Genomic DNA, 11,948 nt, shown 5'->3' with positions numbered 1-11,948 from the left:
GAGAAAAGGCAATTGTCTCAAATTATCTGATCTCCAAGCAAAACAGGTGACCATTCATTTCTTAATGCCTGAGTTCTCAAATTATTTCCAGACTCCTGTTCTTTCACTCCAGAGCTTCTTTCCAAGTATATAAATTATTCTTGATCTGCTTCCACCGCTTTTTCAGGCCCTGTATTAAAGATCACAATTCAATATGTGAAAACAATCTCCTCATTTCTCAAAGGGATGTCTCATTACTTATTCCAAATCTAACCTCCCAGCCAGTCAGAACAGTTTCCCCTGATCTTTGCTACCAAAAGCCTTTGTAATTTTGAACATCTCTACTAAATTTCCTCTGCGTGTTCCTTGTTCCAAGAGGAATAATCCGAGCTTCTGTAGTTGCTGAAGTCCTTGTCTGTCATCTTGTTCATAAGATCTTAAGACATACGGGCTTATTTACAACAAGACCATATTGCCTTGATCATTCATACAACAATATGAACAATTAGGCCATTCAGCCCATTGAGTCTGCTCTACCATTCCATCATGGCTGATTTATTATCTCTCCACACCCCATTCTCCTGCCTTCTCCCTGTAACTTTTAATGCCCTTATTAATCAAGAACCTATCAATCTCTGCTTTAAATATACCCAATGACTTGGCCTCCACAGCTGTCCGTGGCAATAAATTCCAAAGATTCACCACACTCTGGTTAAATGAATTCCTTCCTAATCTCTGTTCTAAAGGAATGTCCTTCTAGTCAGAAGGTGTGCCCTCTGTGCTCCAACACCAGTATGTTCTCCCATAGATATGGGGCCCAAAACTACCCACAATTAAGGTAACAGATTAAAGTAACTGCCCACAGAGAAATAACAGATCTCCTCTCAGCCTCTTCCTCTTCTGGGTAAATCAACATGCCTATCCAGGGCAACAAAGAATCCACTGGGGGAAATCAGCAAGTCCAGCAACATTTAAAATATTAAAATTAGCTTTATTTGTTACATGTACGTTGAAACATCAAAACATCCAGTGAAATGTGTCATTTGCATCAAATCAAGTCAGCTGGGATTTTGCTGGAAGCAGTCCACCTTCACTGTCACTACACTTCTGGTGTCACATTGCATGCCCACAACTCACTGACCCTAATCCATATGTCTTTAGAATATAGGAACAAACCGGGGCACCCTGAGGAAACCACACACAGTCACGGGGAGAATGTACAAACCATATAACAATTACAGCACAGAAACAGGCCATCTTGGCCCTTCTAGTCTGTGCTGAACTCTTACTCTCACCTAGTTCCACTGACCTGCACTCAGCCCATAACCCTCCATTCCTCTCCTGTCCATATACCTAACTAATTTTTCTTTAAATGAAAATATCGAACCTGCCTCTATGGAGAGGAGTAAAGTCAACGTTTCGGTCCAAGACCCCTCATCAAGCCCAAAGCCATCGATTCTGTTCTTCTCCATAGATGCTGCCTGACCTGCTGAAGTTCCTCCAGCATTTTGTGTGTGTCACTCTTTTTAAAATATTTCTTACTGTAACTTATAGATTTTTTTAATGTGTTGACCTGTACCATTGCCACAAAACAACAAATTTCACTACAGATGCGAGTGATAATACACCTGATTCAGATTCCATTGCTCCAATTTGTGATACAAATCCTAACAAGGCAATGGGTCATGACACTTGTATTCCAAGCCTGGACTCCTGAGGGTCTCTGTAAGGATCCTAATGCAGGCTTTCCACACAAAACATCAAGGATTCTTTCCTCTCCGCAGATGCTACTTGAGAGTTCCTCCAAACTCATTACTCCAAAGTTAGAGTAAATACACTATCAAAGTACATACTTTATATTTCACCATAGATTACCCACACATTCATTTTCTTGTGGGCATTCACAATAAATACAAAGAAGCACAATAGAATCAATGAAGTACAGAAGGGTGTCAGAAAAAGGGCCGGTAATATCATGAAGGATCCCATCCACCCTGAATATGCGCTGTTTGTTCCACTCCCATCTTGTCAGGTAGCATCCACGCCAGACGTACCAGACTCAAAAACTGTTGCTTTCCCCAAGCAGTAAGACTGATCAACACCTTCCCTAATTAATCCACCACCACTACATTATTATTTTCTGTTAATCACCTCACAGACACTGCTGTGTACGATATTATGGACAATCAATCTATGCAAATAAACTATTCATTTATTTATATTTATTGTGCTTTTATTGAGTTTTTTTGGACTGCATCAGCTTCAGAGTAACAATTATTTCATTCTTCTGTACACTTGTGTGCTGGAAATGACATTGGACAATCTTGAATCTTAAAAACTGCACACGGGGATGAACTAACAGCCAGTGTGGAAAAGACAACTAATTGTGCAAATAAAAAAGAAGAAAAAAAAGTAATAAACATTCAGAACGTGAATTGTGGAATCCTTGAAAGTATGTCCATAGGTTATAGAATCCAGATTCTAGCATCTGCAGTCTCCTGTGTCTCTGCAGCCTATCTAATCTCTCTTTATAACGGAAACACTCCATCTCGGCTGTTTATATTCATTTCCAGAGATGCTGCCTGACCTGCTGAGTTCTTCCAACATTTGTGTGTGTTGCTCAAAATTTCCAGCATCTGCAGAATCTCGTGTTTAAGATTTGCCAACTCCCTTAGTACTGAAGATTGGCAGGTGGCACGATCCAGTAGGTTGAGAAAATATTTAAATATAATAGGGTAGGCATACAAATATATATTCTTTTGACACACTATGTTGTTTATACCCCTGGGCCATTGCATTAAATAACAAAGCAGGTACGATGCATTGTTTTTCTTTCTGCAGATGCAAACACTCAGAGCTGGCGTGGTATGTGGCTGTCTGAATGTGTATTTCTGTTCACGTCCGGAGTCCAGCCCTAGCTGATGAATGCATGCGCCCAGACGGGGCGGTCACTATCCGTTTTCATTCAGAACCGGCGCCGGCCGGCGAAAGCGCTGCCAGCTAATATGTAATTGCCTCGGTCCATCGGCTTCGCGAAGGGAAAGGAGGGGCGTGTTTAGCTAGAGTGACCCTCGCTCATGGGGAACATACCCGTGTCCGTCAAGGAGTGCCTGAGCGCCGGCTTGGACCTAGACTGGATCTCGGCCGGGCACGTCTTGTCACATGGACGGCAGGTAGGGAAGCTTTTTCACCGTTACTGCCTCCGGCGGCTGTAGCTCCAATGAACGCTCTCCTTTCCCGCATCTCGACCCGCATGATGATAGGAATTTGCCTGCAACAGAATCACAGACAGAAACGAGATCAGTTGATCTACCCACTGGGGTCTATGGAGTTCTGGGTGTGTGGGTTGCTGTTAACTGGCAGAAATCAGAGTGGCAGTAAAGGGGACCTTTTCTCGTTGGTTGCCCGTGACCAGTGATGTTCTGCAGGGGTCGGTGTTGGGTCTGTTATTGTTCATAGCGTTGTTGGGTGACAGAGTTAGTGGTTTTATGGCCAATTTTGCGGATGATACAAGGATAAGTGGATGGACGGGTAGCGTTGAAGAAGCAGGGTGTCTGTACAAGGACTTGGACAGATAAAGAGAATGGGCAAAGACGTGGAAGGTGGAATGCGGTGTAGGGTCATACAGTTCGTTAGAAGATTCCTTAAAGGTTAACTGGGAGGTTGATCGGTGGTAAGGAAGGCAAATACAATGTTAGCATTCATTTTGAGAGGACTAGAGTATAAAAGCAAGAATGTAATGCTGAGCTTTATAAGTCATTGGTCAAATCAAACTTGGAGTATTGTGAGCAGTTTTGGGCCCCTTATCTAAGAAAGGATGTGCTGGCATTGGAGAGGGTCCAGAGGAGGTTCACGAAAATAATCTCCAGAATGAAAGGATAAATGTATAAAGAGCATTTGATAGCTCTGGGCCTGCACTCTCTGGAGTTCAGAAGAATGATGGGACATTTAATTGAAACCTATCCAATATTGAAAGGCCTAGATAAAATGAACATGGAGAGGATGTTTCCAATGGTGGGGAAGCCTGGAACCAGAGGGCAAACCTCAGACTAAAGCAGCATGACATTGGAACATAGATGGTGAATCTGTGGAATTCATTGCCACAGACAACTGTGGAAGCCAAGTCAGAGGGTTAAGGCTGAGGTTGACAGGTTCTTGATTAATAAGGAGTCAAAGTTTATGGGGAAAAGACAGGAGAATGGGATTGGGAGGGAAAATAAATCAGGCATGATTGAATGGCAGAGGATGCAGTGTATTTAACATTTCAGTAATATTTGAATAATTTTGTAAATACATTGTTTGATTAAACATTCTTTGTATGTTTACATAATTCATTATAGAACATAGAATTATACAGCACAGTACAGGCCCTTTGGCCCACAATGTTGTGCCGACCCTCAAACCCTGCCTCCCATATAAACCCCCACCTTAAATTCCTCCATATACCTGTCTAGTAGGGTCTTAAATTTCACTAGTGTATCTGCCTCCACCACTGACTAAGGCAGTGCATTCCACGCACCAGCCACTCTCTGAGTAAAAAACCTTCCTCCAATATCCCCCTTGAACTTCCCACCCCTTACCTTAAAGCCATGTCCTCTTGTATTGAGCAGTGGTGCCCTGGGGAAGAGGCGCTGGCTATCCACTCTACCTATTCCTCTTATTATCTTGTACACCTCTATCATGTCTCAAAGAGTAAAGCCCTAGCTCCCTTAATCTCTGATCATAATGCATACTTTCTAAACCAGGCAGCATCCTGGTAAATCTCCTCTGTACCCTTTCCAATGCTTCCACAGCCTTCCTATAATGAGGTGACCAGAACTGGACACAGTACTCCAAATGTGGCCTAACCAGAGTTTTATAGAGCTGCATCATTACATCGCGACTCTTAAACTCTATCCCTCGACTTATGAAAGCTAACACCCCATAAGCTTTCTTAACTACCCTATCTACCTGTGAGGCAACTTTCAGGGATCTGTGGACATGTACCCCGAGATCCCTCTGCTCCTCCACACTACCAAGTATCCTGCCATTTACTTTGTACCCTGCCTTGGAGTTTGTCCTTCCAAAGTGTACCACCTCACACTTCTCCGGGTTGAACTCCATCTGCCACTTCTCAGCCCACTCCTGCATCCTATCAATGTCTCTCTGCAATCTTTGACAATCCTCTACACTATCTACAACACCACCAACTTTTGAGTCGTCTGCAAACTTGCCAACCCGCCCTTCTACCCCCACATCCAGGTCGTTAATAAAAATCATGAAAAGTAGAGGTCCCAGAACAGATCCTTGTGGGACACCACTAGTCACAATCCTCCAATCTGAATGTACTCCCTCCACCACCACCCTCTGCCTTCTGCAGGCAAGCCAATTCTGAATCCACCTGGCCAAACTTCCCTGGATCCCATGCCTTCTAACTTTTTGAATAAGCCTACCGTGTGGAACCTTGTCAAATGCCTTACTAAAATCCATATAGATCACATCCACTGCACTACCCTCATCTATTTGCCTGGTCACCTCCTCAAAGAACTCTATCAGGCTTGTTAGACATGATCTGCCCTTCACAAAGCCATGCTGACTGTCCCTGATCAGACCATGATTCTCTAAATGCCCGGAGATCCTATCTCTAAGAAACTTTTCCAACAGCTTTCCCACCACAGACGTAAGGCTCACTGGTCTATAATTACCCGGACTATCCCTACTACCTTTTTTGAACAAGGGGACAACATTCGCCTCCCTCCAATCCTCCGGTACCATTCTTGTGGACAACGAGGACATAAAGATCCTAGCCAGAGGCTCAGCAGTCTCTTCTCTTCCCTCGTGGGGAATATTCCGTCAGGCCCCGGGGACTTACCTGTCCTAATGTATTTTAACAACTCCAACACCTCCTCTCCCTTAATATCAACATGCTTCAGAACATCAACCTCACTCATATTGTCCTCACCATCATCAAGTTCCCTCTCATTGGTAAATACCGAAGAGAAGTATTCATTGAGGACCTCGCTCACTTCCACAGCCTCCAGGCACATCTTCCCACCTTTATCTCTAATTGGTCCTACCTTCACTCCTGTCATCCCTTTTTTCTTCACATAATTGAAGAATACCTTGGGGTTTTCCTTTACCCTACTTGCCAAGGCCTTCTCATGCCCCCTTCTTGCTCTTCTCAGCCCCTTCTTAAGCTCCTTTCTTGCTTCCCTATATTCCTCAATAGACCCATCTGATCCTTGCTTCCTAAACCTCATGTATGCTGCCTTCTTCCACCTGACTAGATTTTCCACCTCACTTGTCACCCATGGTTCCTTCACCCTACCATTCTTTATCTTCCTCACCGGGACAAATTTATCCCTAACATCCCCCAAGAGATCTCTAAACATCGACCACATATCCATAGTACATTTCCCTGCAAAAACATCATCCCAATTCACACCCGGAAGTTCTAGCCTTATAGCCTCATAATTTGCCTTTCCCCAATTAAAAATTTTCCTGTCTTCTCTGATTCTATCCTTTTCCATGATAATGCTAAAGGCCAGGGAGCGGTGGTCACTGTCCCCCAGATGCTTACCCACTGAGAGATCTGTGACCTGACCTGGTTCATTACCTAGTACTAGATCTAGTATGGCATTCCCCCGGTTGGCCTGTCCACGTACTGTGACAGGAATCCATCCTGGACACACTTAACGAACTCTGCCCCATCTAAACCCTTGGAACTAATCAGGTGCCAATCAATATTAGGGAAGTTAAAGTCACCCATGATAACGACCCTGTTATTTTTGCACCTTTCCAAAATCTGCCTCCCAATCTGCTCCTCTGTATCTCTGCTGCTACCAGGGGGCCTGTAGAATACCCCCAATAGAGTAACTGCTCCCTTCCTGTTCCTGACTTCCACCCATAGTGACTCAAAAGAAGACCCTGCTACATTACCCGCCCTTTCTGTAGCTGTAATACTATCCCTGACCAGTAATGCCACCCCTCCTCCCCTTTTTCCACCCTCTCTATCCCTTTTAGAGCACTGAAATCCAGGAATATTGAGAATCCATTCCTGCCTTGGTGCCAGCCAAGTCTCTGTAATGGCCACTACATCATAATTCCATGTATGTATCCAAGCTCTCAGTTCATCACCTTTGTTCCTGATGCTTCTTGCATTGAGGTACACACATTTCAGCCCTTCTACCTTACTGTCCTTTACACCGTTTATTCTGCTTCTCTTTCCTCAAAGCCTCTCTGTATGTTAGATCTGGCTTTACTCCATGCACTTCTTACACTGCTCTATCGCGCTGGGTCCCATCCCCCTCGCAAATTAGTTTCACCATGCTAGCAAACCTACCTGCAAGGATATTGCTCCCCCTCAAGTTCAGGTACAACCCATCCAATCTGTCCAGGTCCCACCTTCCCCAGAAGAGATCCCAATGATCTAAAAATCTAAAATTATGGATTATATGTGAGAAATATGTGAATGGCATTCATCATTACGCCACGGTCATATCTGAGTGTCTCACAAAAAGGAACTAAGTCCTCGAGTATCCCCGGATACCATGTTTTTCTTTTGATTAGTTCCTGGAGTTGCAAAACATAACAGTGGCAGCAAGGACGTTTAACTGCATTAACCAAACCAACCGAAAGGACCTTTGCTGATATTGTGAATATAATGCGGGAACGTTTAGAACAAAAAAACCATTGTTGATTGCGGAATGCTTTAGGTTTCATAAGTGGAATCAAAAGGAAGGAGAGTCTATTTCAGCCTACGTGCCTGAATTGAAAGATTGTTTGAGCATTGTCAATGGGCTTAATGATGCACTGAGAGGTCATTTGGTTAGTAGGATCTTACAAAAAAGCATTCAAAAACAGCCCTTAACTGAGGCACAAGTCACATTTAAACAAGCAGTTGAAATTGCTGTATCATTGAAAATAGCCACCAGAGCCACAACCGAGTGCAGTCAGGAATAAAAGAGAACGTGAAAAAAATTGCAGATCTAAACTGCCTGGCTGAACAAATTGTGTTAACTTAATGGTAGTGGCACACATACAGCAGACCAATGCAGGTTTAAAGGTGAAACTTGAAGAAAATGTAACACATACAAAGAGCATGTCAGACAGAAAAAAATAAATGGGCTGCACAGGGAAGAGAAAAAGATAGAAAGTCAAGTTGCAGTTTCAAAGAGAGCACTAATCTGCATGCTGTTGATGAAAAATCTGATATTGATGAGAGCGACACAGGACTGAGTAGCTTTAAGGTTTACAATGTGAAAACTAGCAGGAAATGAGCAATATGGATTACGCCTGAAGTGCACGGCAAATTAATTAAAATGAAATTGGACCCTGGCTTAGCTGTTTCAGTCATTACACAAAATGAGTTCGAACACATTTCAAAGACACCGACCAGAAGCCTGCAAGTATTTACCTAAGAATTTATACTGGAAAAGGATGACTCATGTGGGAATGACATTCATCACAGTGAACCAACAAACCTCTTGGCATGTATGGGCTTGTATGTGGTAAAAGCAGGAGGGCCAGCACTGTGGGGTCATGAATGGCTGGGACAACGACAATGTGATTGGAGTTCCACCGTTTGCATGCCACAATCCCTGCAACAGAGTCAACTGCAAGCGAATTAAGAAGGGTACTAGATGCCACAGCAGTGTTCAAAGATGGCATTGGGAATTCAAACATATCAACGGTAAAGTAATATGAAATCAAGGTGCCATACCCATGTTTTACAAAGCCTGTCTGGTTTTTTATACCATCTGTGATAAAGTAGCCAGAGAGCTAGATCACATGGAGGCTGAAGGAATTCTTTCCGAGGTTGAGTGGAGGCCATGGGCAGTGCCAGTAGCCAAGAAGAATGTGTCTGTCCGGATCTGTGGTGATTTTAAGATCACCATAAACCCAGTACTGAAATTAAATCAGCACACTCTGCCCAGGATAGGGGAGATCTTTGCAAACTTTTCTGGAGAGAAACACTTCAGCAAACAGGACTCAGCTGAGGTCTACCTACCGATGGAGAAGGAGGAAGAGTCCAACATTTTTCTACCATAATCACTTACAAAGGACTTTATTGCATTAATAGGCTTATTTCTGGAGCAGCATCTGCACCCACACTGGCAGAAAGCTAGACGCTACGAGGCTGCCCAAGCACTCAGTGTTACCTGGATGACATCATTGTTACGAGTGAGGATGATAAAGAACATTTCCGAAATCTTAAGACAGTGTTAAAGAGATTGGAAGATTATGGGCCCAGCATGATGCAACTAGTGTGATTTCTTAATTTAAGCCATGGTGGATGCCTGAAGGCCAAAGGATGTGTCACAGTTGTCCATTTTAAAGATATGTCAATTACAATAAGATGTTCCTGCCAAACCTGGCCACTGTGATCCAACCCTTGCACTCACTACTATAGATCAGGAAGAGATGACAATGGACAAAATAGCATGAGGTGGCTTTCAAAAAGACAAAGGAAATGGTGGCATCAGATACTGTACTCATATATTATGATACATATCATCCAGTGAAGCTTGGTGTGTTGCCTTGCCTTTTGTCATAGGTACAGTCATGTCAGATGTTGTGAGTTATGTAAGTGAACAGCCCATAGCCTTTGCATCACATTCCCTTAATGTTGTAGAGAAAAATAACATTTCAGATTGACAAAGAAGCCTTGAGTCTGGTTTGGGGTATAAAGCATTTCAACCAGTACCTGTATGGGAGAGAATTTACCCTCATTAATGATCATCAACCACTAATGTCTAATTTCAATCCACAGAAGGAAGTTCCATGAACAGCAGCAGCGTTGTGCTCTGCTTCTTGAAGGACAAATGGACCCAATTGCAAGAGGCTGACTAATCATAGAAATGCTGATGTGTTGTCCTGTTTGCCCTTGGTAAAAGAAATACCTGAAAAAGTTACAAAGCAGGACACTGCTTCTGATGTTTTCTCTCTAATGCAAATTGAATGTCTCCCTATTATTGCAGAGATATCCTCTTCTGATTTCCCTCGGATATCTCTGCCATAAAAGGGAGACATTCAATTAGTCAGTGACAATAGATGATAGTTTGTTGTGGAACAGTTTCAGTCACTCCTGAAAATGAATGGAATAAGACACATTGCATCTGCACCGTGTCAACCAGCTACACGTGTCTTGGCAGGAAGATTTAATCAGAGTCTAAAAATCTTAGTAGTGTCAACAGAAGACACTACACTAAAAACCAAAGCAGAAGCTCGTCAATTTCATCTTTGCTTACTGTGTGTGCAGCACACTCCACAACAATCAACTTACCAGCAATGCAGTTATGGGTCATCCCTTGTGCTCATGATTGGATCTCCTCAAACCCAATCTCAGAAGCAGTATGCAGGACAAACAATCCTGGCAAGGCGCTATCGACATATTCAGATGTAGGGACTCGGAAAGGTTAAGGGCAGAACTAGTCCACCCTCGTACACAGTGGTGATCATGCCTGATATCATCTGGAGATGACACATCGATCAGTTGAGGAGAGCAGAGTCAATTGTCAGAGAAACAAGGTGTCCAGGGCTGTCAGAACCACTTCCTGCAGTCCAGAGTCAACTCCTACAACCACCAAGGAGAAGGCCCCAGAACCTGACATTGTTTCCCAGCCACAAGCCTCACCTGCCAAGCAGTGTGATCCTCCTTGTTAGGAAGGACATTTTCCCACAAGAGTAAGAAATCTTCCACAATGATAAAATCTTTAGGCCTGAATGGGGCAATTTAGAATTTACTATGCTGTGGATGTCCTTATAGTAGTTGTATAGTATATGGTGCATTATGTTTTTCCATTTTTCTGTAATATTTGAGTAATAATGTAAATATACTCTATTGTTTGATAAGGCATTCTTTGTTGTTTACATAATTCAATATGTTTTATATGTAAATGGCATATGTCATTACACCACCATGCCATATGAGAGTGCCTCACTAAAAGAAAACTAAGAACACAAGTATCCCTGGCTCATGTGTTTCTTTTTCATTTGGTTTCTGGAGTTACAAAACCTAACAGAGTAGACTTGATGAGCTGAGTGGCCCAATTCTGCACATGCCTTATGTTCCTATGGCCTAAGAGCTAAATTGCCCCTTTCCCCGTATTGCAGCGCCAGTGACCTGAGTTTAATTCCGCCACTGTCATTAAAGAGTTTGAGCATTCTCCCCATAACTGCATGAGTTTCCTCTGGCTGTTCCGTTTTTGCCACGTTCTGAAGACGTATGAGTCAGTAGGTTCATTGGCCACGTGGGTGTAATTGGGCAGTGTGGGTGTGTGGGTCGTTGGACGGTAAGTGCCTGTCACTGTGCTATATCTCTAAGTAATAAAATAAACAGAACTTACAGCAGTGCAGTATAATACAGGCACTTTGACCTATGATGCTGTGCTGACCTTTTAACCCATTAACCCTTCCATCCCACACAGACCTCCATTTTTCTTTCATCTATGTGTCTAAGAGTCTTTTAAATGACCTAAGTGTATCTGCCTCTACCATCACCCCTGGCAGGACATTCTATGCACTTAAGTATTACTACTATTCACCTCTATATACATGAGAAAACACTTAAAGCATTAATACAATTTCCTTTTGAGCCAAACTGCCCAAGGTTAGATAGATTAGAAAATAGCTTGCATAGGAACTGTTTTATTATTGTCACACATACCGAAGTACAGTGACCCAAAGATTGTCTTGCATACTATTCACACAGATTGTCATTACACAGTGCATTGAGGTAAAACAGGGTAAAACAATCACAAAATCCAGAATGAAGTGCAACAGCTATAGAGAGCTTGCAGCACAGATAAATAAAAAGGTGCAAGGTCACCACGAGGTAGAATGTGAGCTTAAGAGTCCATTTAAACATTCAATAGTCTTATAACAGAGGGATAGAAGCTGTCCTTCAGCCTGGTGGTACATGCTTTGAGACTTTCGTAACTTTAAAATTATTTCTGTTGTTTAGAAGTTTAAAATTTTAAACAGTGATC

General features: G+C 42.9%; 1 protein-coding gene across 5 annotated transcripts in view; it reads left to right on the top strand.

Moving 5' to 3' along the window:
• The first annotated feature begins 2,795 nt into the window (after window positions 1-2,795).
• Window positions 2,796-11,948, top strand: part of hmgcll1 (3-hydroxymethyl-3-methylglutaryl-CoA lyase like 1) — a 149,920-nt gene continuing 140,767 nt past the window's right edge. For all 5 annotated transcript variants that reach the window (XM_063071497.1, XM_063071480.1, XM_063071470.1 and 2 more), the window contains exon 1: window positions 2,796-3,152. In XM_063071497.1, coding sequence (XP_062927567.1) covers window positions 3,057-3,152 — 96 coding nt within the window. In that variant the 5' untranslated portion in view covers window positions 2,796-3,056. The remainder of the gene's footprint in view (window positions 3,153-11,948) is intronic.

The sequence above is a fragment of the Mobula hypostoma genome, chromosome 2 (assembly GCF_963921235.1).
Source record: "Mobula hypostoma chromosome 2, sMobHyp1.1, whole genome shotgun sequence".
NCBI lineage: Eukaryota > Metazoa > Chordata > Chondrichthyes > Myliobatiformes > Myliobatidae > Mobula > Mobula hypostoma.
The sequence above is the reverse complement of the archived record's forward strand: the minus strand, read 5'-3'. Positions and strand labels throughout refer to the sequence as shown.